The sequence below is a fragment of the Miniopterus schreibersii genome (assembly GCF_964146895.1).
Source record: "Miniopterus schreibersii genome assembly, chromosome: 15".
Classification (NCBI taxonomy): Eukaryota; Metazoa; Chordata; class Mammalia; order Chiroptera; family Miniopteridae; genus Miniopterus; species Miniopterus schreibersii.
Window position 1 is genome coordinate 25,897,769 of NC_138115.1, and position 26,881 is coordinate 25,924,649.

The 26,881-nt window shown below is 45.9% G+C and overlaps 1 protein-coding gene across 1 annotated transcript in view; it reads right to left on the reverse strand.

The window, feature by feature from the left end:
* Positions 1 to 26,881, reverse strand: part of CLSTN2 (calsyntenin 2) — a 484,330-nt gene that overhangs the window by 13,223 nt on the left and 444,226 nt on the right. The window contains exons 9-10 of the mRNA XM_081160688.1: positions 15,595 to 15,757; positions 3,940 to 4,106 (exon numbers count right to left, since the gene is read on the reverse strand). Coding sequence (XP_081016814.1) covers positions 3,940 to 4,106; positions 15,595 to 15,757 — 330 coding nt within the window. The remainder of the gene's footprint in view (positions 1 to 3,939; positions 4,107 to 15,594; positions 15,758 to 26,881) is intronic.

Below are 26,881 nucleotides of genomic sequence, written 5' to 3' on the forward strand. Positions count from 1 at the left end.
CCAAGGATGGCTACAGGGTCTAGCCATCAACATAGTTCTTGCAGGATCAATACAGCCTTCTATTAAATAGGTGTTTTTTGGTTTGTTTGTTTTTAAACTGCAATGTTCACAGCCCTGTTCATGGCTGAGGTTGGTCTCTAGTTGTGTGGGATATAAGGTGATATTGGCATCATCATAGGGGCAGGAGATTGCTTCCTGGGGACCCAGCAAAGGGTGACAGCATTTTCACTGTGCCCTGGGAAGCTGTGCTATAGCCACAGTGATTCCTTTCTTTAAGCCAAGAAGCTGCTACACAGATGGCCTTTGCAGAGTGGTCAGCTCTGAGGGTTGGCTTTTGTCATTAGCCACTCAGCAGGATGGGACATGGGTGAAATTCTTGCTCAAAGTCTTGGCCTGTTCTTCGATGAAAGGGCTTGGCAATCTAGGCACCTTGCCAGTCCCTTGGACACCTGCCAGCCTCTCTGGGCTGGGCCAGATTTGCCATGTTAGAGACTCCTCTGTGACAACTGTCAGCCAGGCTTACTTTTCAAAAGAAGTTGGGGAAGCAGCAACACCAAGTGCAAGGCCAGCCCAGGTGGAGAAGGAAACTGTGATTTTTGTGAGCCTATTTATTAGGTTTGCTAGGGGAATCTATATCTGTATCTATGTCTATATCTATGTCTATATCTATATCTATATCTATATATCTATATCTATATCTATATCTATATCATCTATATCTACATCTAATATCATCTATATATATATAACATCTATATTTATACCTATATCTATATCTCATCTATATCTATGTCTATATCCATATCTGTATATCTATTTCTCATCTATATGTATATCTCTGCTTTATCTAATATATAAATATGTATATAAAGATATACATAAAATTCAATTATTACAACATCTTTGCAAAATGTTAAGTCCATTTTCACATGAGGGAAGTGGGGCTTAAAGGATAGAGCACCTTGCCCGAAGTCAGGCAGCTAGGAAATATCCACACTATGATTTGAACCAAGGATTGTCTTGTTCCAAAGTTCCTGCTCAGTCCCACTCCTCCACACTGTGCAAATGACAAACTGCAGCACTTATGCTATAGAAATCAGAGCGGGGCATTCTTCAGGAAGGTGGCTATTCCACAGGGTCTTGAATGGGTACAAGACAGCAGCCACCCAACCATTTAAGGACTCTGGACAAGCTGGAAAGATACTCAGAAATGCTCATGATCCAGGGGAAAACAAGCAAAAAAGAGAAAGTGAGCGGAGCTCTGTGAGCTCCCAGGAAGCCTCCTTGATTCCTGGAGGACTTCGCTTCTTTCAAGTAACCAGAGAGGAGGGAGGGGACCAGGATTTGCTAAAGAAAATGATAGTCACTATTCAGAAACAAACTGAGGGATAAATGGAGGGAGGTCAGGCAGGCAGGGTGTTTTAATAATTTTAAGAATGCATTTTAATCTGAGTTTGGACAAGTCCCTGAGCCCCAATCTCCTTATTTCTGAAATGGGGTCATACTATTTAATTTGTTGTGAGGAGTAGGGATAATGAACTTAAAAGAGTCCCAGTGGGTGCACTGTAAATTGTGTGCCTCATGATTAGCTTCTCACGCAGTGCTCCAGTTCTCGATAGCTGCGTCCTGAGGGTGTAAAAGGATCCTCTGCACCGACTGGTTACGAGCAGGCGGTATCCTGGAAAGTCGGATTAGCCGCCCCCATCTCCACAGCTTCTGTGCCACTTAGCTCAGCGCCTCCTCTTTTCATGGGCTCTGAGCTATAGAGAAGTTGTAAGGTTCTCAATGTGTAAGCCTAAGGTGTGTGGCTTTCAGGTTCAACATCTTTGGTGCATTTGTCCTGTAGTGCTTGGAATCGGGAAGCTGCGCCCCCACAGGGTGATCTGGGGCAAGGAAGACCCACTTGGGGCCAGGGAGCAAATCCAGAATCCGGCAGGGAGGGATTGCAGGACGGATTTCTGCATCACTGGCCTGACGAAACACCGAGGAAACAACACAAAGGGTAGGTCAAGGATCAAACCCCAGGCTCTGCACACGAGGATATGTGTGTGAAATGTGCCGTGAGGGGCTTGCCTGGACCAGCTGCCCTAAAACAGACTGACTTTCCACTAGAGGCAGTCCTGTGAGTTTCTTTCAGTGGCAGGCGATTATCTATTGAAGCACCTCTGTGTGTGTGTGTGGTGTTTAATGCACATTAAACAATGTTCTGGAAAGCCATTCTTGCCTAACTGTGTGTGTTCCACCATCATCTCCCTCTGACCCAGTCTCCAGAATGAGCATCCTGAACCCCACACAGGCCCAGATCATGTTCCCTTGCCCAGAGTACTTCATGGCTGCCTGCTACCGACAGAAAAAAAAAGTGAACACCTAAACATAGTTAACAAGGCTCCATGACCTGGCCTCTGCCTACCTCTCTGGTTACACTTTCCACCTTTGGTCCTGCAATTCGGGCACTTATAACACTAGCCCTGGAGTCCTGTGTGCACTGCAGGGCTCCTCAGACCTCTGCCATCACTCAGGCCTTTGGCTCTGCCTAGAGTGACCACCTGCCCTCTCCCCCTTCTGTACCCCCTGCCTTTTTCCTGGCTGGTTCCTACCCATCCCAAAACATTCTGCTCAGACTTTGCTTCCTCCAAGGAGCCTTCCCTAACTGCCATTCCCCCAGGTTCTGAGGCTCTGAAGCAGGATTGAGCTCCCTGAAGATGAAAAGCTTGGGACATTCATTTTTATGCCCCTCTAAGCCCGGAACTGAATACATGGGTGTCCATGGACTGTTTTGAGACTCGACCTTGACTTAGAAAAGCATGATGTGCTCAGGTCACTAACCCCTCCAGTCTGCAATGCATCAGAGATGCACAAGCCCCATGCAGCTTCCATCAGAGGGCTCTCCGTTCCAGGGCTGCCTCCTCCCGGGGCAGGAGAAGCAGGCCAGGGAGGGAGGGCAGGGCAGAGCTCCACAGGCAGCTCTGGGTGGGGATGGGAGCTGGGCTGGGAAACTTCTGCTCTGGTCACACCCTCCTTGGGAAATGACTAAGAAGGCAAACTGCAGAGTGTTGGCGCCTCAGGAGGCTGTCTAATGCCCCCAGAGGCAGAGGGAAGCCCACCTGCCTTCCAGAGAGGAGGCTATGGGGCTGCCTGCTCCGATGAGTCCGTTGTGATTGAGTCATGGCTCCCATGATGTTTATCCTGCTCTTTGCTCAGGACCCCAGAGCCTTCGTGCTGGCGGGTGCTCCTGAGGTCCAGGCGAGGCCAGACCACCCCTGCCCGTCGGGGAGACGCTTGCTGAGGCTCAGTGGACCACGCCCTGCCCTCCCCTCCCCTCAGGAGGAGCTTTCCTCAGAATGCAGCTTTGTCTCTCCTGGATTATTCAAATGTTTGTATTTTGCATGATCAAAATCCTGAATCTGTTTACACTCTCTTTGACGGCCAGAGATTGCTCAGGGCTCAATCTATGCCGCACCTAAACAAAGAAAGACCCAGCAACCTCCACATCTGCTTTTTAATTCTACCTCAAGGGGACTGACCTTCCTTTCTAATTTGTATCTTACATGGTCCAAATTTTTTAGTTGTCAAAATATCTTGGAGTGTATTCCTGCATGCTGCTTCAGTTCCTTTAGGGAAGTAAACAACAAAGCAGCTCACCAACCGACGAAGAGTTGAAATATAATGACTCCCTCCAGGTAGACATTGAACATGGGCCTGCTTTTGGGTAGGGAACTGATTATCCATCCACAGGGCTTCATCTAGGAATTTCAGGAGATGGAAGCAGGTGTCCTCATGGAGTCACAGTCACTAATCTTCCCCCTGTGGCAGCACCTTTGCTGTGACACCATCTCTGTGCAACTGGACAGGAAAGGCCTCCATTTCCCAGAGTGTGCTGGCCCCGGGCAGCCTCCTTCTCATAAATCTCATTGCAGGTGATGCTGGCCCCTTCCTTACCTTTATTCCTTGGCCGAGGCTTTCCAGGGAATTAATATCCAGCCCTTCCTTGCAGGCCTGCAGGCAGGAAATCACCTTCTGACTGTCCATTTTCCCCGGGCGGATGGTGAGACTGGCCAGGCTGCCGTGGAAGAACTGGGCAAACCGCGGCTTGGCGACTTCGCCTCCTGAAAGATGAAGAAGCGCTGCTGTTTGCCCTTGGAGGTGGGGTGTGAAACACCACTGCAAGGCACCACCTGGCTATGGAGCCAAGGACACAGGGACCGTGTCTCCTAAATCTGAACTTTCCCTTCCAGGTGGTGAGCTTGGTGGCCAGACTCTCAACAAGAGGATGTTATATGCCGCCAAGACCTTGGCACTCCCAGCTGCACCTGCCTTAAGAACCCTGGAATTTCTGAATTTTTAAATAGTGACTTTCAGAGACACAAATGGTTTTAAAAGGCAGGAAGGCCCTACTGATTAAAAATAGGTGGAACAAGGAAGCTCCCATTGATTGAAAGCCTGCTCTGTGCCAGGCTGTGTGCTAGAGACTTCCCCTGAGTAAGTCTGAGAAGACTGTATCATTGTTTCCAACTGACATCTGAAGAATTTTGAGACTCAGAAAGGTTGGGGGACTTGCCCCAGGACACACAGCTAAACTCTGGAGCTGGTACTCCAGTCCTGGCCTGTCTGACTCCAAAGCTGCCATTTCTCCCCTATGTTCCACTAAGGTTAGCAGGCACTGGAGGAATCCCAGGAACCCATGGGCCCTCGCTCTCTCAAAATGAGTTGACTTCACATCAGCTCAAATCCAAGTTCTTTGGCTTATGAGGATGTCCTTGATTCTGCCTACCTCTGACTTTCTTCTCCTGTTTTCTGTTCCTTACTCACTGAGCTGAGTCCTATCAGAGCTGGGGTCCACTTCCCAGCACGTGAAATTGTCCAATGTGGCTTGTGTTGCAAAGCCAGACTGGGAGTTGCCTCCTTGTATTTTCTCCATGGTTTTCCAAATCAGCCCTCCCCGCTAACGTCCATGCGAATCCTCACCTCTCCTGGGGGGCCTTCCCCACTGGCTTCCCTGAACACAGACCCCTTCTGTCTCTGGGCAGCTTCTCCAACACACTTAACCTTGATCTTGCACTTTCATTTGTTCAGAGAAGAAGCAGGACATATAGGTCAGACTTTAGCTGTGCAATTCCCTGAGGTTTTGTTGTGCTCTGAGCCTCTGCTTGCTGGGAGGGGTCATGTGTGTGTTGTGCCTCCTGGTTCTCCATTGCTCGCTCCGCAGGCTCTGCAGCCTCCCCAGTGCCCCTCAGCTCCTGCGATCCAGGGCCAGCACCCCCCAGTGTGCTCCAGTAAGATACCTCCTTGTGAACAACTCTCCCAACACCACAGAGGGTAGACCTCGAAGGGGTTCTGCTCAACTGACACCACAGCGACTTCTCTGCCCTTCGGTGAGCTGTGCTGTGTCAGCACAGTCTGGATCAGTCTTGGGGGAGGGGGCAGAGGGATCGCCCTTGGGTGCCCTATCTCAGCCCTGTGGGAGTGTGTGCTCCTGACACCTGCATTCCTATATTCTTTAGTGTTCTCTCTACTTCTTAATAGCCAATCTTTCATTTTTCCAATTCTATTCTACAGTTCATAATTCTTTCTGTTTTACTGTTCAAATTACTGTGTTGTTTCTCTCTACTGTTTGGGTCCAAACTGCTACACCCTCTATGTTTGCACAGACTTTTGCTCACACCCATTCCTCCTCATACTGAGATACCACCTTCAAACTGTGTAGTTACAGATGAGCTTCAGGCTTAGAGAGAAGTAAGTGACCCAAGGCCACAAAAGTAGGAAGTGGTGAACTGTGTGCCTCAGAGTGTGAGTATATCCATCCAGGCAGGGGACCAGCAGGGGCATCCTGGTGGTACTGGCCAGCCCAGTCAGTGAGGCCTGGAGAGAGCCCCTAGGGCATGTCACCTAGCTCCACTCACCTGCTCACTCAGCAGCTCCATCCTTAAAGACCAAACTTTGCAACTCTTTTGGATGCTAAGACATTTTCCTACACCCTATTTTCTCTCAGCAAATCATTCACGTTTTATATTTTTGATTCAGAAATACCAGATCTGTGATGTACTCTATTTATCAGTGATGCAGCTCCAGGAAATCAATCCAATTAGCATTTTGCAATAGGAGGCCAGCATAAAATGTGAAATATATTTGCACTCAGGGGTTGTTATGATGCAGGGTTTTAAAATATAATGGATCCATTGAAAATTTCTTTCTTTTATTATCTAGCCCAGAGTGTCTGCATATACCACATGGCTCCTCTGTTAACATTTAGATATAAACATGTTCATGAATTATTTTAAGAAAAAAATAACCTGATTTCTAATACAAAGAACCTTCTCTAAATCTTTGCGAACATGATTTTGGATTCCTGAGGCTAGACCTGCACACATTTTAAAAGCATTTGCTGCATGCCTAGCCTTCTGTGAGATTCAGTTAATTATAAGATGTGGCCCATGCTCTCAGGAGCTTACATTTAGTTGGGTGAATAAAGTATAGAAAGTGGGAAAATGTAAAAGAGGAAATTGCCAATACAATAGCTATTCCAAGGCAGAGCATGATTAATTTTCAAACAAGTGATACAGATAATGTGGCCAATAGATCACAGGGAAAAAAGTAACAGCCATCACTTATGAGGTCCTTCAAACAAGGTGAATTCTTTCATACGCTATTTTATTTAATCCTTAAGTGGTAAGATAGTACTTTGAGATCTTAGCCTCTACTCTTTTAATTTCTTCCCTCCGGCCTCCATATCTGGCAGTGCTCATTGCTAAAGGGAGGACTGTAGTGGGGAGAAGAGCAGGCTGGGCTTGAAACTGAGTCTCTTCTCCAGTTTCATTTCCAGAAGCCTAAACTCTTAAGAGGGTGGGGGAGGTCTGGGTATGGGTCAACATTTGGGGGAAAATAGAGGAAGAAACTCTGGAATCCCCCAGACTAAGAAATGATTCCCCAGACCGGGTGTGTGTGGAGGAAAGTGAGACAACAGAGATGCAGAGTGAGGACACATGAGCCTGTCACCTGGGCTGTGCCCTGGCAGGGGTGTGTGATGTTGGGAGGGAATGCAGGCCTGAGCATCTGGATGGATGAACAGGTGGTCTTACAGAGAGAGCTTGAAGAGCAGGGGAGGTATTTCTATGCCCTAAGTAAGGTAAGGAGACACCGAGAGAGCTGCCAGTGCTGAAGGACCATTAGTGACTGAGGACCAGATAGGTGAGCATCATTTGGAGGTCTCCTCAACACCCTAACATCATGTAAATCCCCCTGAAATCAGCTGGCACCCTAAGGAAATTCCAAATCTGCTAAGGTTAAGTCTCCCCACTCAGATGGAATAGGGCCTTGAAATGAACCTAAGATGGATGTGAAAAAGCTAATCTTTTTCTTTGTGACCTCAGATTCTTCCTTGCTGCACTTACAACTCCTTTTACATATGATGTTTTCCAAGTTAGGTTACTTGTCCAAGGCCATACAGCCAGAACTTAGTGAAGTCTAGATTCAAACTCTGACCTTGTTTGCTCCCAAGCCTTTGACTTGCAGGCCACACAATGAGATGTGGCTGGGAGGGTTCCAGGGGGATTTCTTGGAGGCTGCTTGATGAAGATGGGGACAGGCTGGGACTGACACACTGCTGGGAGAGTGTCTAATTACACTGGGTTCTGTGGACACTGTATGAGTTCAACAGCAACTCCCAATGATTTGTGCCAAGTCTGCTGAGAAACATGGTTGTCTTGAAAAGTAGCAGCATTTGGCAAATGTGATTTAACACAGCCTGTGTTCTTCTGAGTCAGAGTATGCACTAGGAATGAATTTCCCCTCTGCTTTCTTTCAAGTGAGAGGTGGGGCCCACTCACCCTAAAAGGAGCTTCAGTAATGCCCACTTTCCTTTAAGTATGAGTAAAAGCTCAGTGCATACGAATGTACTAGGTTCTCCTTCTGCAAAATGTGTGCAGATGCTGCGGGCCTTTTCTTTCCTGCTGTCATTCCCATGGCTAGTTAGTTTGAGAAACACACGGAAAGGATGGGGGGCTACGTTCCCCCTTGCTTGAGTCAGATGCTGCTCTGTGCATGGCTGGCTGATGGGGATGCCTCTCAATGAACACAATTTCATGGATGGTTGGGTATCAATTTTGAGCAATGCAAATGGTGAGGCCATCTGAAATCTCGCTTTCTCTCATTTTCTCATTTCAGCAATAGAGACATCCACGGAAGGCAAGGACTAAGTGAAGTGTGTAATAGACCCCCATAAGCTGCAGCTTTAAAATTGCCCACATGACCCCAGAGGGTTGCAACTGTGGGTTGCAGGTGACTTGTGGATACCGATGATATGTCATCATGGACAGGCAAGACACATTCTCAGCAAGCTTTCTCAACTCCTCAATTTTTATGTATCCATCTCTCTAAGCTTTCCAGCAAATATTTATATAGCATGTTCTAAGTGTGCAAAACATACAGCTTATGGATGACCTCAGCGTCAGCTCTCTGGGAACCTAAATTCATGGAGTTGGAAGGGCCCTCAAATATCACCAGTATATCTCCTTCATCTTCCAGATAAAGAACTGAGGAGCATGGAAGCAAGACACAGTTTTCAAAGACCCAGAGTGGATAAAACACCAGCAGTGAGGGTCTAGAATGTTCCTCTTCTGACACCAAACTTCTCTTTCCACACTCAACCGTGGGACCTGATGGGCCTGTGTTTACCTTTAGCCCTCAGCGTGACTTTGTATGATCTGTGGGAAAAATGCCCAGAAAGTTTGGGCAAATGATTTGACCTCAGATTCCAGAATCCTCTGGCCTTCCTTACTTGGCTGTGGAACACCTAGGAGCAGAGGTGATGTAGCAGCATAAGTAAAGGTGGGGACTCTGGTGGCACAGATGTGGGTGCAAATCTGAGTTCTCTGTGCCCTTACCAAGGTACTGATCTTCCCTAAGCTTCAGTTTTCTCATCAGCAAAATGGGAATTGTAATCATACCCACACTGTTTTAGGGATGTTTAAGGAAAAGCTGCAAAGAGGTCAGCACAGAGCAGGTGCTCAAAGGGGGCTGCTAGTTCGAGTGGCGTCAAGAGCCAAGGAACTCCAAGAAAGGACTGTGACACGCCAGTCTCTCTGTCGCTCTTTCCAGGGGCCTCTTTCTCTCCCTCTCTTTGTTTTTCCTCTCTGGTGCATCTTTCAGAGAAGCTAAAATGACACTGTTTTTGCTCTGAGACCCTTGCCAAATTTTCTAATTGATATAGTCTTCAGAATAAGACACAAAGCTAGACTTATAGCCCAGCTCTATTGTGTTTCCAGGCACGAATCACTGAATTTTAAAGCTGATTTAATCTGTGCTGCCTTTAAACCAATGCCCGATCATGTCGAATTAACTCTGGAGCTTAGAACAATTTTTTCCAGATTTTTAAAATACAGACAATGCTAAGAACACTCTGTTAATCATTCCTGTGTGTCGGACCACGCGCCATACACTTTCTGAAAGCAGCCTGGAAAATGGGATGTAAGTAAACAAATATGAATTATTGACCTTCTCTAGGTCCTGGACCAGGGAGAAAGGTGAAGAGGGGAGAATCCGTGAGAGCAGGCGGCCGTTGCCTTCTGCACACTCATGACCTAGTAGGGGATGGAGACCTGCACTAATAACTCCATGATATGCTTTCCAAAGAGTGCTCTGGGAACACTATTTCACAAAGAGCGAGTTCAACAGTGAGATAAGATTAAGGAATTTAGCTTAAGTAATGCCAAACAGATGGCTTTATTGGTGGGCTTTTGAGGGCTTTTAATAAGCTAACATGCATCGTGACTCTCCACAGTGCTGGTGTGGGGACGGTTTATGCAGTTTCCCAAACTTGACCTTGGCCTCCTTGTGGAAGGGGCCTCTGGTGGCACCGGAGCCTCATAAAGCTGTCTTTGGGAAATGCCACCTGAACGTGAGGCAGACTATGCTAGCACATGTCCCCTTCTTCCAGAGCACAGACCCTCAGGAGGCAGAATGATTTCAACACAGACTTTATTAAGAGAATTTGTACTAAATTAGACCAAGCTTATTAAATAAAGGCATGCACTTTAGTGTCTGCACTCATTCTAGTCTGGCAGAAAATGACCTGGAGATTTATACCAGCTCTCAGGGCCACATGTGGCTCCAGTTCTCCTCTGGCTGAGGATCACATGCTATCGGCTACTGCAACTCTGGAGGTTATTTCTGCCTTTTTACCCCTTTTTGGACCATTCCTATTCTTTGCCTTGGCTCCTTCCCAAAGCCACAGTGGGGGTGCTGTAGCTGTCCCTCAACAGATTCTAATCTATAGAAGCACCCCTTCTCTATCTCCTGCGGCTCTATGTGTTAAGTGGGGGTAGGACTCAGGGAGGCGAGGAGCCAGGGTAGAGAGCCTGCCCTATCCGAGACCACGGGGCTATCAAGGCCAGGCGAGGGCAAAGCTGGGCTCTCCAGGAACACGGTGGCTCAGGATGCAGGAGAGTCCCCAGGAGAGGCAGGGATGATTTGGTCGCTAGGGACAGAGCATGAGTAGGGGCGCCCGTGATGAGATGGAGCTACCAAGAATAGGTGAGGGTCAGGCAGGAAGCAAGGTAGTGGCTTCTGGAGGGGGTGCCATGTGTCATCGTTTTTTAAAAAGCACTCTTGCCCAGGTGCCATATACAATAGATAAAACAGAGCTGCTCTGGCTGTAGTGGGAGAGGAGCCCTGAAGTGTCGCCTGCCGGGGCATCTCTCTCAAACCCTGGGGGCCCTGGTCCTACACAATCAGCAGCCTTCCTGAGTCACCCCCATGGACGGCTGGGTTAGAGGACCCCGTGACTGGGCCCAGTTAACAGGTCCTGGGGCGAAGCAGAAGTGAGGGTACAATTGTTATTATTTATGAGTAGAACTTGAATTGTTGTTAGAAATGGATGAGTAGGAGACCTCAGGGAAAGAATAAATCAGTTGGTCTTCTACAGAGTCTTCTCTCATGGCATGGTCCAGAAAGAGACAAGGAAGCTGGCATTTGCTTAACGGCAGCAGTTTCTGAGTCAGCGCAGACCAAGTGTGGCCACAGAGGAGGGTCTGATTCCTGAGAACCTGTGGCACTGAGCACAGAGGGGGTGCAAGGCGGTGTGCATTGGTCACACAGAGAAAGGAGGACTCTTGTGATGTGAGATCCATCCTGACTGCAATTTATCTACAATTAAGGTACACTACATGCTCTAGGCTGTACTGGTGACATTTCTTAAGTGTAAATGAGCTTTCAATTTGTTTTAATTACTAGAAAAATATCAATGAAAATGAAGGTCCACTGATTACTTTGGCTTTTAAATTCACTAGAAGGACACAGTAGGCTAATTGGGCTGCAGAGCACTGCCCAGCAACAGGGCTAGAGCCAGTTTCCAGGAACACCCAACAGGCAGCTGCTATCCAATTATTTTCCATCCCCATTGTTAAACCCCAACTGGACATTTCACAAATGGGAGCTAGTTCCCTTGCCAACCTCAAAAGCACCTGAAAAACTCCCCACAATTGCAGGCCTAATTGGAGGTCCACGCAGAGGGCTTATAGTATGTATATAAGTGGACTTTGGGAGCTTTAGAAACATGCTGAGATAAGGGGCTACACTGTAGGCCATTAACTTCACAACACCATGTCCTATTGAAAGAGCTTTTGATGTGTCCTTCCAAGACAAAATGTGGCTCCAAGGAGGATGTAAGTATTCATGCGAATCCAAGCTCCTTAACAAGGCAGCATGGCGTCCTATGGTCTGGTCTCAACTCCTTTCCCCAGCTTCTTCTCCGCTCATTCTGATCCATGTACTTTCCAGGGAAAAGGCACCCTGAGCATGACTGCATCAAGCTTCCCTGCCATGGCATATACTGTTGCTTTCCTTATCTCTCTAGTGAACTCCTGTTCATCCTACAAAGCCCAATTTTAAAGATACAAAGGATTTTCTCCCATGCTGAAAATATATTAACCCATATTGTCTCCAAGGCACAAAATATGCTTGATCATGTTCTTGCTTATACCACAAAATCTTATCTTCCAACAGTTGACTTCTGACTATTCTTGAGCCTCAATGACCTTCTTTCTGATCTATAGATGGAGCTGAGAGGGCAGGTCTGTGTGTGAGTTTTAGTCTGGAGGAAGGGGATAAAAGTCACTGCATGCAAGGAGTCACTGGAGGCTGCAGTCACAGAAGCCATAGTGTACCAAGATCTTGAAAAGTGTCTGCCGTGTTGGGTTTAAGTGCAAGGAGCATAGAGTGGAAGGAGGCCATAGATGTTTTCAAATTTACACTTGCATTTGACTCATACATGTCAAGCACACTCCATGTGCCCAGCACCTAACTCATAACAAGCTTGTGAATTAGATATCACTCTAGTTTTATGGGTAAAAAAATAAAAGCTCAAGGAAGTTAGAATTCTGCTGGGTCCACACAGCTGGTAAATGGCAGAGCTGGGATTTGGATTTGACTCAAACTCAAATTTTTCTATCTCCAAAGCCTAAACTGTGTTTCGTTTTGTTCTGTTTTGTCTTGTTTTATTTTGTGGAGGGCCACTTAAGGGAGTATATGGCAGGGGATTAGCAAAGGGCATGCAAAGGTCCTGTGGCTTTTTGGTTTCAGAGTTGTCAGATGTGTCAGAAAGTAAAGGGTTTATAGTGTTTGTTTCAATATACACCAGCTCCTGCATTTTCCTAAACATGCAGTTACATCAACTCAATGATCAACTAGCCACAGGGGCAATGGGCCACAGTGAAAGGAGGACATGCTTTGAAGACACAGGGCCAGGCTGATTTTACTGGGTGACTTTGGATAAGCTACTTCACCTCTCAGAGCCTCAGTTTCTTCATCTACAAGCTGTGACTAACAGCACTTTCTGACATGACTGTAGACATCCCATGTATGTAAAGAGTCTCTTTGCAACATTGGCTTTTCAAGTATCCACCAAGAAATGACATTAAGGCACTTCCACTCACACTTAATTGGCCAAAGCACGTCACCTGTCACCTGACTACACCTAACTCCAACAAAAAGTGGGCCTAGCGTCTATCTGGGAAGAGGAAAGAAATACTCAGTGAATAGCCTACTAGTCATTCTTCCTCCCACATTCTTGTAAGATAAACATATACTTTGGTTTAATGTTTGAAAACATTTTTGCAGAATAGCTTTTAAATAAATTGTAATCAGATATGAGAGCTGCTATTTCTGAAGTGACAATTTTATCTTCAGATGTGGCCTAAGATACTGCAGAAGGAAACACCTCACAGAGAATGGATTCCAGGTCCGCAGACAACCCTCCCCACCTTAGGGCAGGGGCCTGTACAGCATCTGCTCAAAGGGATTTCGGAATTGCGATGGACCAAGGACTGCCGCATGTCTCAAATTCTCCCTCTTTCTTAGTGGAAGTATATTTTAGTTGTTCTGTCTCATTCCACTGTTGCATTGTGTGTGTGTGTGTGTGTGTGTGTGTGTGTGTGTGTGGCGAGTGTGTGTGTATTCTTTCTACCAGTGTATATCTAGATCAAGGGAAGCCACATCTACATTGGGTGTAGAGCCTCCTATGTAACTCACTGGGAATTACTCAGAAAACCTGGGCATTGAGCTGGGAGCCAGTAAGAGGTGGGATTTTTGGGTTGCCTCATTTAGGAGAGGATGGTTGTATATATTTTTTTATGTGGGAAGGACAGTTAAACAAATACCTGTTGACTAGATGAATAGTCTGGGATGTTCATTAGTGTTATTCAAAAAATATGTTTAATTTTTCTTCCAGCCAAGTTACAAATTTCACTTCCCTGTCATTAGGTGTGGCCATATGACTTGTTTTGGCCAATATAATGTGAGTAAAAATGATTTTGTCACTTGTAGGTGAAAACTTTAAGAGCTTGCACACCATTTATCATGCTTTCTTTTTCTTCTTTCTCAGTATCCAGCAATGCGGCTGCTATGTCTGCTTGGGATCAATGGAGAGCCTCTACTGATTTACAGTGGACATGAGGCAAGAATTATTTTAAGCAACTGAGAATTGGGGCTTGCTTGTCACTGCAGTACAACTTAGCCTATTTTGATTCAAAGAGATCATATTAATTCTCTATGAAATCACTTTTTATCTCTGTGGGGTTGTTTCCCTACCCAGTGAGCATGAAAATAGGCAGCATTGGTTGTAACGGGCCTTGTAGAATTGGGGGCAGATTTCCGGTGCAGGCTAGGGTGACAGGAATCAAGATGTGGTCTCTGAGGGCCTCTAAGGAAAGTCATGGTTAGGTTCATGGTGAGGACATGAATTAGGACCCTCTTTTATTATGGGAAGTATCCAGACTATGTTCCAAAATATCCACTGGCTGGCTGTGGTGCTGGTTGGGGCACTGAGCCACACCAGAGGGCCGCTGCTCTTGCACTGCTGAGTTCAGTGACTAATAATTCCTGTGAAACCTCTGAATTAGTGCCTTGCTATACTAATTAGTTTCATGGACTCTTGCCAGATGACACAGTCTTTCTCGATATCCCAGGGAATTCTGCCGAACTGAGGAAACTCTTATCAAGTTCTATTGAAATGTTTATTGAACTTCTTACTATCATGTGACATATGTCAGACATCAAGGAGGTGACCTCAGCTCAAAAACACATTTTCTTCCCTTGCCTCGTTTGTGCTTTATTTCCTTCCTGGGTTTTGTATTCTTGCTGCTCCCAGGGCTGCACTATGGCACTTATTCCATCTTCTCTTGCATGGGCCTTCCGGAACTCACTCTTTGTCCCAGATAGGCCTATGTCTCCTCTAGTTCACCCTATGGTTGGCTGGTCCTCTGAAAGCATATTCTTATACCATAACCCACCTCTCCCTTCAGTCCTCTCTGGTGAATTGTCAAAGTTACAAACCTTAGTAACTTTCACAGAGTCCATCAACATGAGGTTGGATCATCTCAAAGGACTAATTTGCTTATTTGGGGAGTATGTTCCTTCCCCTCTGCTCTCTCATTGGTACTTCAAAGAACCACAGCCCTTAAGGGAGCAAAAACAGAGTCCAATGGATCTGAGTAAGAGAAAGATGATTGGATTCTCAGGCATTCCTGCTCCTTGGAGAGCTGGTTTTCCTGATTCCAAACAGAAGATTAGCCTGGGTTTGTGCATTGAAGGAAAGGAAGTGAGGAGGGAGCAGAGAGCTTTGAGTGGGAAGACTACAAGGAGTCTCTGTCCTTAGTGATCAGGGAAGGGGCTTAGAGCTGAGCTGAACTTGAGAGTGGCCTCATGCCTGTGGGAAATTCATCGCCCACAGCCCTGCATATTTGTGAGTTCCCAGAGGGTTGGGGGCTTGGACAACTTGTATGGGGATAAAGGAAAATCTTTGGCTTCTGACCAGTGTGGCGCTTAACAGAGCCAACTGACTATTTTGATACAGGATTCTGTACTCAGCCTTTTCTTATTCATAGCCCCAGTCTGAAACTGGACAAGGTTCCAGAACAATAAAATGCATTAGCAAGTCAGAGGCAACCATGGAACTGCTTCTGTTGATCTAAAATCAAAATCTGGTTTCAAGCCAAGTGTTTTATTCCTACACAAGCTTAGTGTCTGGACAGACACTTCTTTTATCAGTACCCTTCAAGGGCTGCATGCAGATGGGCCAGGGAGAAGGGCTTGAGTTAGGGTTACCTTGCCAACACGCGCCGACCGTCAGTTGCATGGCTATGTGAGACGGATGAATGGGCCAATCGTTGGTCACCAGGTATGGTTCATATGTTGCTCCATCCATGTATAAGGTAACCACGGGGAACTCCACGTTGATGACATAGTAATGCCACTCTTTGTCACAGATCTAGAGAAAAGAAAGAGAACCAACACTTAAAATTGAATATGCAATGAAACATCAAACAGGCTTTTATTCTAATTACGAAAGGTGGAGAAGGCATTTTTGGGTCAACAGTTTTTATTGCAATGAACATAGTGATTGACACACTTAGGGCTGGGAACCAAAACTGAGCCCCAAAGGATGGGTAGAAACATTGGGGGCCAGGAGGGAGTCACAGTTCCTGACCTCAAGGGACTGAACTCCCACAGCATGATCCAAAATATTAAATCAAGACTGGGTGTCTTGGGAAGAGAGACGGGAAGCATAAAAGAAAGGCTGAGGCATCGCGCTCCCCTCCGTCAGTCCCCTGAGTGCGAGCCTTGGGAGTGACGTTAGACTCCCTTCCACACTCCCTCTCCCTGTAACCCCTCTGCGCCCTGTGGAGTCCATCTCCGAATGTCTCTCATCTGTAGCCTCTTGTCTCCATGGCCCCTGCCATCTGTGGCAGCAGAGACAGATGAGTTCTGCGTGAAGGTGACCCCAAGGTGAGGGCATCAAAGCCCTCCCTACATCCCACAATGGATTAAACGCGCTGTTTCTCATGAATAGATAACACCAACAGGGATGCTAAATGATCTTTTCCCTTTCATTTTGCAGTAAGAATTTTTTCCTTAATGTTCTTTTTATATTGTCCTATCTCATGTCTCAGAAAATTGCTCCTTTTGAAGCCCATTAGCCTGATAAAGCCTGATGAATATTTTAGGGGTCCACAGAAGATAAGCAGAAGGGGCCCAGGCAGATGTCTCTAAAGTCCTGTTTCACTCTACTGACTGTGAGCTCAGTGCCTGCGACAGCTCACTTAGAGGTCCTGACCCAACTGACTCTGTCCTCCTGCTCGATGCCCCCCATCCTGGCCGCCACCACCACCTTCCTGGGGCCATCCTCTGGAGCATGACTTCCCTGTTGAATCCCTGTGCCAGCTGCCCCTACAGCACCCCAAATCTGCTTAAGCTGGTTGGAGGATGGTGCTCTGGCTCCCTTTCTTTCATAACACTTGACACATTTTTGTAGGACAGTACAAAATATTCCAAGGAAGAAATAAAATAATTCCATAGCTCAATAAGAGCAGTGGCCCCTCTCATATCACAACTTTCCAGGGCACCCCGCCCCAGCTTTTCTGAAGTGTGAACAGCAGGCCCGTGGCGGCCTGCATAAAAACAGTGACCTTGGACTCCGAGCCTGGTGTTTTTGGATTTCCCATTCATTAGCGTACCCAAGACTCCCAGCATCCTCACAGTATCCACCTGTAATAACTTTCCAACTTTGCTGGAAAATGGACCTTTTCTATTTATAAAATTCCTGTAAACGCCCCAAGAAACAACAGCTGGGAAAGGTCTGTTTGCATCACACTGCATATACAGTTTGAAAGTTTGCTAGTTTTACTTAACATCAGCATTAAAATGCCTTCACCACCTTCATTTTAGGTGGCTGTATAATATGAATATACTATAATATATTTAAATATTCTCCGATTATCAGGTACCTGCAATTATAAATGATGCTGTAATGAATTTCTTTGTGCATAAATATTTGTCTGCATTTCTCATTATATCCACAGGAAAGATTCCTGGGAGTGAAATTACTGGGTTGGAGGTATTTTGAAGGCTCTTGACAGGTACTGTCAAACTTTTTTTTCTGCCAAGGGTTGTGCCTATTTAGACTCCTGCCCTCAGAGAGCTCATGCATTGAACCCTTACAACACTAAGCAGTAAAAAATATAAAATCCTGGCAATCTGGAAGGGAATATATTTTATCTTATTTTATGTAGGTCACAAAAGATGACAAGAATGATTGTATCCAAGGTCAAAAGGGAAGGGCCTCTGGGAACCCGAAGCAGCCTGAGTTAAGACTCTGAGGTGTGAATGATTAGAAACGTCCCAGTCAGCTTCTAATTGGGCATCCAAACAGGCTTTTAGCCCAGCCGAGGTTTATGCCTGCAGACTTCTCGCACCAAGTAATCTATGAAGGCAGCTAAAGGAACCGCCTAATTAGGGTTTCATAAATGTGCATCTATGATCAAGAAGAAACCCGCATTAACCCTCGGCTAGAACTGCAGGGACAAACTGCAGCTGAAAAGTGACCAAGCCGGGAACAGGCAAAAATAAATGTCAATGCAGAGCTCAGCCCGGAAAGAAGGGGATTCGGCAAAGTGAGCTTCCCGGGCGCAGAGAACTTTAATTCCCGCTGTTCGTGAATCACTGGAGAATGCAGCCACACCGAGCATGTCCAGCGCCACCCCCGATGCCCAGAGCCTCACCACTTGGGACACCTGCGGGTGTGCTTCTAGGAGGGCGGCGGCAGCTGCTGCCTGGCGGGCGAGTGGGTCAGACACCAGAGGCCCAGGGACAGGTGGGGAGGAGTCTCAGCAGGGACACTGTCAAAGGAGGTCTGGGCTGGGAGTAGGCTGGTGCTCTAAGGTGAGTCAGGGCCAGGGAAGCCTCCCTCCAGAGGGGAGGAGCAGGCTAGGTGACAGAGGGGTTGGCCCAAATGTCCTTTAAGTGCCACATTGGAAGTTCTGAGTTGGTTTCCCCAGTAAACCAGGTACTTCAGTCGTTCAAGCCAGGACACTGGGCATTGCTTTGGACTCCCTGACCCTTTCTCTCCCTCCAGTTAATTTACTGCCAAGTTCTGATGATGCTTCTCTGGTCCATTCTCACCTCTCCATCCTCACTCTTACTCAGGACTGACAGTGAGGACCAGAGACGGGTAAGGCTGAGGGTGTGCCTGGGACAGGCTACTGCAAAGTGGAAAGCATTTGGTCAGGGGCAGGGGACTACTTGTAGCAGGGGGACGGATGGTGAGAAAGCTTTGGGATGAGTGTGGGTGGAACAGAGTGAGCAGCCTGCTCGTGACTGGCTGCCGTGGGCTGGAGGGAGCCACAGAATGAGGTGGGCGGGGCAGCAAAGGAGGGACTGGAGGGTGTCCATGCAGGTCAGACCTGTGTGATAGGCTGGGTGTCACACCTACTTTAGAGATTCCTGGGGAATAACGCTCTGGACTTTGGGGAATTAACAGAAACTTCCTCATTCGTGGTTCCTTCACCTGTAAAGTGACGATATTAATCATATCTATATTATAGGCTGATGTGTCAATCAAGCTAAAATAAACCACACACAATACTTAGCACATATTTTCAGCCTGAGCAGAAATGGAAACTCCTTTCTTTTTCCAAATACATTTAGATGCTAGATAAAATGTAACAACAATAAAACAAAATAAGATAAAAATAAGAGAGCTAGGAAAAGAAATCCTTAGATGTAAAAAACAAACAAAAGAAAAAACTGAAGCTACATCTGAGAGTTGAAAAAGTGGCCACTTGAGGAGCTGTGGCCCACCCTATACAGTCAGGGTTTCAAAGCCCATGGGGATGAGGAGTGGGACTCAGGTCCTCTGTGCAAGAAAAGCCAGAGTGGGCGTGTATGTCTGCACAAAGCCCACAGCTGAAGCCAGGTCCGGGGACAGCCACCGAGGAATTCAGGAAGTAAGCCAGCCAGCCAGCCTGGAACGCGTGTCCGTGCATTGGGTCCGAAGGCACCAGCCCACATGGTGTGGAAATCCAGAATGCAGAAATAGCGTGAAAATGTGTCCCTGAGGTCCTTAGGGAGTCCAGCAAAAACATACCCCAAACCTCTCCCTAGCGATGTCCCCCAAACCCAGGGCCTGAGCAGGATAATTCCTGTTGGAGATGAGCTCAGAGTAAAAACTGACGAAACAAAGAGGAAATGGCTCTTTGCGTGTGTGAGAATGAACAGATAGGACAAGTGATCAAAGTCACACTCCAGGACTGACAGAAAATGGAGCACTTCGAAAGGGAGTGGGGGAGGGCGGGTTTGAAAGGAACCAATAAAAATTCTGGAAATAAAAGGCCATTGTTGAAATAGAAACAGATCGATAGGTTAAATATAGACTGGAAAGCTGAAAGCAGAATTAGGAAACTGGAAGATAAATGAGATTATAACAAAATGAACAATTTGATAAAGTAGTTAAGAGAGAGGGGTCTTATGGAAGGACACATTCCAGCAAACACCCTGTGGGATGTATGAGGTGGAGGTGAGCTGGTAGAGAGTATGGGCTGGGACCCCGAGGACGTTGTGTGCCTGCTAAGGAGTGTATGACTATTTTAGTGCCTTGTGTTCTAGAAAGACATTCTTTACTTCAACAGCCTTATCAGGTGTGAAATTCAGGTGACAGTGCACACAGAGAGTTATGTAAGCCCCTGTCCCATGGGGTATATTTGAAGGTTAGGCCCAAAGTGAACTTTGTTTCCAGAAATGGAGAGCTATTGAACCAGGAGATTGAAACCATGCAAATCGGGTTCTTGCAGCAGACCTGCAAGGCTGTTTGGCCTCAGGCCACTGTTTTGGAACATTAGAAAGATGCGGTTTTTGTTAATGCCAAGATCAACTTCATGCCAAAGCAAAGATGCCAGTCTTATTTGCAAATCTATTTAAGATCTTCCCAGGAGGTCGACTGTACTTCCGAACTGGCAGGGAGAAGTACAGTGCATTTTCAGCGGAAGGTGGTGATGACAGCTCAGAAAGCACCCGCTGGGCCTTCTGTCAAAAAGCAATTGCTGACTCTGAGCGGCGGAGCAGGAAACATGAAAGGTAGACTGTATCAGAGAGACCACCCTATTTGCAGTTTGGTTGAGCAATGTTTGGGCAAATCCCCAAAACAATCCTGGAAAGCTGGCCTTGAAATTTGTGCAGTTTGCACAAGAATTGCTAGCACCCGGGATTTAAACTCACCCATGGGGAGAGAAAACACACCTGTATCACATGCACTGAGGATACGCCTGGTACCTTGGCACCGTGCTGATTTTTGCCTTTGCTGTCAGCTTACTGCACCAGCTGGTTTATCCTTCCCACCACTGCCTTTAAACAACGACAGCCAGCTCTTCCATCTCCACCCTTGGATGACACCCTGGGACGACTTCTCAACTTCCAGCTCTTCTGATGGTCTAATTTTCATATATTAAAAAGTGTACTTCAGCCCAGCCGGGTGTGGCTCGGTGGTTGAGCATCGACCTGGGATCCAGGAGGTTGCTGTTCGATTCCCAGTCAGGGCACGTGCCCAGGTTGTGGGCTCGATCCCCAGCATGAGGTGTGCAGGAGGCAGCTGATCAATGACTCTCTCATCATTGATATTTTTATCTCTCTCTCTCCCTCTCCTTTCCTCTCTCCGAAATCAATAAAGGTATATTTAAAAAAATGTACTTCAATTAGTCTTTCATTCAAGTCAAAGCTTTTCTTGTTCAGCCTGGAGCTGATCTGCAAAGTCTGCAAAGCCCCATGGAGGTAGGTAGATGGGGTTGACATGGGAGGCAGAAGTTAGGGCAGAAAGTCTGCTCTCAGTGGAGTGGGGGTGGTCCCTGTCTCCCTGGGGAGACGAGGTCCCTCACCAGTTATCACTTTGGAAAGTATTCTCTTCAGACCCTTTCAGGCTTCTTTCCCAACTGGAGTTTTGTCACACATTTCCTGCAAGCTGTACCGTGAACAAAGGTGTCCAGGGTCAAAATGCTTGGAAAAAGCTCACTTAACAGAATTAAATAGGTTTACATCAGCTAGACATCTTGGAGCAGTTGTTCTCAACGTGTGGTTTCTGAACCCGGAACGGCAGTGTCAGAGAGTGCCAGATTCTTCATCTGTAAAACTGTCAGCACACTTATGTTGCAGGAAGATTTGTTTATCCAATGAATAGTTACTGGTAGCAATTATAGGTCAGGAGTTATTGTAGGTGTTGAGTGTATAAAATGAGCAAAAATAGGTGCAGTTCCTTCACTAAGGGAATATAGACAGAAAATCAAAAGCTCACATAAGCAAATGTAACTTTATATTCGAAAGAAATACTGTGAAGGGGAGGTACGCAGGAGCCCATCCTTGGGAGATCTGACCTGCTTCTGGAGATCAGGAAGTGATGGGGAAGGAAAGGCGGCAGGTGAAGGGGCCAGTGTGGGTAAGAACATTCGAGACAGAGGATCTGTGCAGGCAATGGCCCTGCGGCTGGAACACTGAGGGCTAAGGCAGGGTTTGGGATATGGTGGGCACAGGATCTGGCACAGCAGGTGCCAGGGAAGCATCAGCCTCTGTCTTTTTCCCAGCCCTGCTGCTGCCAGCATGCTCTCAGGTGCACCCCAAACTTCCTGCCCCCAGATTAGTCTTCCTATCTACTCAGACTGGGCTCTGTGCTGCTCCAAATTTGTGGGGATCCCCATTCCCCACATCCAAAGTGCTCACTCCTCGGCTCAGCCCTAGAGAGGGGCTATAGTTCAACACCAAGGCTCTGGAGCCAGGCCTCCCAGGTTCAAGTTCTGATTTGACCACTTCCTGGCTGTGTGATCTTAGGCAAGTCACATGCCCTTTCTGTGCCTCAGTTCCTTCCTCTACAAAATGGAAGTGATAACAGTAATTATCTCATAGAGTTGTGGGGATTAAATGAGTTAGTACATGTACAACACTTACAATAGTGCCTGATACAGTGAGTGTTCATAAAATGTAGATGCTACTAATGGTATTGTGCCTGCCCCTTATTAGCCTCAATTACTTACGTTGCTCTTGGCATGAGCTTTCTGTTCTCCCCCCATTCAGCCAGGACATGCCCAAACAACTTGTCTGTGTCTCTCCCTACCATGTCATCTGGGCTACTTCGACTATGCCAGCTTGCACCATCCTCTGTCCACCCCACCCTCCTAAGCCCCTCACAACACTCAAGACACAAATGTAATTTCACACTTTCTGGTAGCCATGTTAAACAACTAAAAACAATAACCCAGGTGAAGTTAACTTTAATAATATACACTATTTATCTAATATATTTATTTATCATTCTGATATGTACAGGCAACCTCGGAATACTGCGGATTCTGTTGCAGACCACAGCAATAAAGAGAATATTGTAATAAAAAAAAAGTCACATGTATTTTTTGGTTTCTTAGGACACATAAAAGTTATGTTTACACTACACTATACCCTTAAGTGTACAATAACATTATGTCTAAAAAATGTGCATATCTTATTAAAAAATATTTTGTTGCTAAAAAATGCTAACTATCATCTGAGCTTTCAGGGAGTCATAATTTTTTTGCTGGTGGAGGGTCTTACCTCAGTGTTGATGGCTGCTGACTAATCAGGGTGGTGGCTGAAGAATGGGGTGGCTGTGGCAATTTCTTAAAATAAGATGACAATGAGGTTTGCTGCATTGATTGACGTTTCCTTTCATGAATGATTTCTCTATAGCATATGATGCTGTTTGATAGCATTTTATCCACAGTAGAGCTTCTTGCAAAATAGGAGTCAATGCTCCTAAACCCTGCTGCTGCTTTATCAACTAAGTTTATGTGATATTCTAAATCTTTTGTTGTCATTTCAACAATCTTCAGAGTATTTTCATGAGGAGTAGATCCCATCTCAAAAACACACACACATTTTCTTTGCTCATCCCTGAGAAGCAGTTTCCCTTCCACTGAAGTTTTATCAGAAGATGGCAGAAATTCAGTCACATCTTCAGGCTGTACTTCTAATTCTAGTTCTCTTGCTATTTCCAAGACATCTGCAGTTATGTCCTTCACCAAAGTCTTACACTCCTCCAAAGTCATCTATAAAGGTTGGAATCAACTTCTTCCAAAATCCTGTTAATGTTGATATTTTGACCCCTTCCCATGAATCGTGAATGTTCTAAATGGCATCTAGAATGGTGAATCCTTTCCAGAAGGTTTTTAATGTACTTTGCCCAGATCCATCAAAGGAATCACTATCTATGGCATCTGTAGCCTTCAAAATGTAGTTCTTAAATAATATGACTTGAAAATAAAAATTATTCCTTGATCCATAGGCTGCAGAATAGATGTTGTGTTATCAGGTATGAAAACATTAATCTCATTGTACATCTCCATCAGAGCTCTTGGGTGACAAGGTGCATTGTCAATGAGCAGTAATATTTTGAAAGGGATATTTTTTCTGGGTGTTAAGTCTCAATATTGGGCTTAAATATTCAGTAAACCATGTTATAAACAGATTGCTGTCATTTAGCTTTGTTGTTCAATTTATAAAGCATAGGAAGAATAAATTTAGCATAATTCTTAAGGTTCCTAGAATTTTCAGAGTGATAAATGAGCATTGGCTTCAACTTTAAGTCACCAGTTGCATTAGCCCCTGACAAGAGAGTCAGCCTGACCTTTGAAGCTCTGAAGCCGGGCATTGACTTCTCCTTCCTAGCTGTGAAAGTCCTAGGTGGCATATTCTTCCAATATAATGATGTTTCATCTACATTGAAAGCCTGTTGCTTAGTGTAGTTACTTTCATTAATTATCTTTGCTAGAACCTTCTGGATAACTTGCTGCAGCTTCTACACCAGCACTTGCTTCACTTTGCACTTTGATGTTACGAAGACTGTTTCTTTCCTTAATCTTCATAAACCAACCTCTGCTAGCTTCAAGCTTTCCTTCTGCAGCTTCCTCACCTCTTTCAGCCTTCATAGAATTGATGAGAGTTTGGCTTAAGGGAATGCTGTAGCTGGTTTGATCTTCTTTCCAGAGCACTAAAACTTTCTCCATATTAGCAATAAGGCTGTTAACGTTTTCTTATCATTAGTATGTTTCCTGAAGTAGCACTTTTAATTTCCTCAGTAACTTTTCCTTTGTATTCACAACTTGGTTAACTGGTGCAAGAGGCCTAGCTTTTGGTCTGTCTCAGTTTTCAACATGCTTTACTCACTAAGCTTAATCATTTCTAGCTTTTGATTTAAGTGAGAGACATGTGCCTCTTCCTTTCACTTGAACACTTAGAGGCCATTGTAGGGTTACTAATCTGCCTAATTTCAATACTGTGTTTCAAGAAATAGGGAGGGCCAAGGAGAGGGAGAGAAGTGGGGTGGGGGGTCAGTGGAGCAGTCAGAACACATACATTTATCCATTAGGTTTGCCATTCTATATAGGCATGGTTTGTGGCTCCCCAAAATAATGATAATAATAACATCAAAGATCACTGATCACAAATTATCATAAGAGTATAATAATAATGAGAAAGTTTGCAATATTGTGAGAATTACCGAAATGTGACACAGAGACATGAAGTGAGCAAATGCTACTAGAAGAATGGACAGACATGCTTGATGCGGGGTTGCCACAAATTTTCAATTTATAAAAAGCCGCAATATCTGCAAAGTGCAATAAAAAGAAGCACAAAAAATTTAGGTACACCTGTAATCAGTATTAAAACTCATTAAGATATTTTACATTCTGTTTTTCTTACCAAGTCTTTGCAATCCATTGTGTATGTTACACTCACAGTGCATCTCTGTTCAGACTCAGCACATTTCAAGTGCTTGACAGACACCACGGCTAGTGGCTCTCCCATTGGGCAGGCCAGTCCTTGACTCTGGGATCCTAGAGGGCAAAAACCACACCTCTATCTGCAGGTACACAGTAGGTTCTTGATGAACGCTGATTGCATGAATGAACAACAGCCATGCTCTGCAAAGACCCGGTCTGCTCTCTCCTGAGCCCACTTTATCTGGTACCAGGCACACAGCCTTTCAACTACAATGGGCATCAAACCCTGGGTACCAAGTGCCAAACGACCTTTCTGCAGAGAAAGGGAAGGGAGTGCTTGAAGAACCCAGAGGCCCAGGCAGGAGCACAAGGAGGGACATGTGAGGAAAGAGAGGCAGGGTGGTAAAGATTTATGTTGGGTCGAGGAGGAGCTTCTAGGGAACTCTCAGCCTCCATGCCTTTAGGCAAAGAGAGAACTGAGCGGAAGGGGGAGGCATCTCCCAACAGAGCTCTCTCAGCTCCCTGGGGCTTGGCAGGGGAAGCAAGGATGGGCAGGAGGAATAGAGGGAGAGACTACTTTGGTGCAAAAACATTTCTTTCCATGTTTGATTTCTCTTATCATTCCTTATGACGCAGATGAGCAGCAGTGAACAGTCACACGTCGTCACCCTCTTCACCCTCAGAGAGGCCGACATCTGCGGGCAGCTGCAGAAGAGTAGGTGGGAGGGCCCCTTGGAGCTTCACCAGCCTGCCTGGCCCAGAGAGTAGTGGGGACTCGCTCAAGTGAAACAGCTTGTTAGTGGCGGGGCTGGAGCCCAGAACTCCTGTTTCCAGTCCATAGGCCTGTGCTTTTATCTCTTGGCAAAGATAAGAATAAATTATAGGCTCTTTGAAGAGGACCCAAGTATATTAAACAAATAGCTTACTGAGATGTAGTTAACTATTCAGTAATGTATTTGAAGAAAATTAATTTTTTATTCTGCCACTCAGAATACTGAGGCTGGCTCTCCATAAATACACAGTCTGACTTCCTCTTGCAAGTTAAAAAAAAGGATTTGCAGTGGATATCTTTAGAGAAACATAATTATAATTTAGTTGACATATCTCTTGTCTTGGTGCCGGTAAGTAAACCTCTGCTAAACAATTCAAATAACACATTCTGCCCCTTTGGAAACAGAGCTGATCTGGAATGGAATTGGCTAAGTGTTCCCGTCTCCAAAGACACAGCACGTGCCAGCCAGCAAGTGTGTCCCGCATTTCAGATCTCACAAGGACTTCCTCAGGCTTTGGCTCCTTAAACCAGCCCCCTGGAGGAGCAGCTGAGCCAGTGAGCATTGGGTCGGAGCTGTTGGAGCTCCAGCTCAGACCCCCTACCACGCGGCTTCCCACACTGATCCTGCTCCGGTGGAATCTGGATTGTAATTAAAGGCTGACAGTGGGCCAGGGCTGTGGGCATCACCTCACTGCTCCTGAAAGATCCACTGTGGCCTCTTGTGGATCATCTGCTCCCCTTGCAGAGCCATTTCTGTGGCGAGGCCGATGATTTGCATTTCACAGGGGCCTCCAGGGAAGGCCTGTGAAAGGGCTGCCTCTGCTTGGAATTCTCCAGCAGAGAAATTGGGTACTCTCCTTGAATGACAAGTTAGTCCATTAAGTTTGAGAGAATTTGTAGAAATCTTTAGGGAACAGTTGCAGTTTTGAATCCATTAGAACCATCCAAGATCTTAAGACCAGGCTATTGTGGGTATCTGCCAAGTGGAATTTTCACACTTGGGTTTGGGTCTCATACGAAGCTTGGGGACCTGTTTAAAATCTGGCAAAAT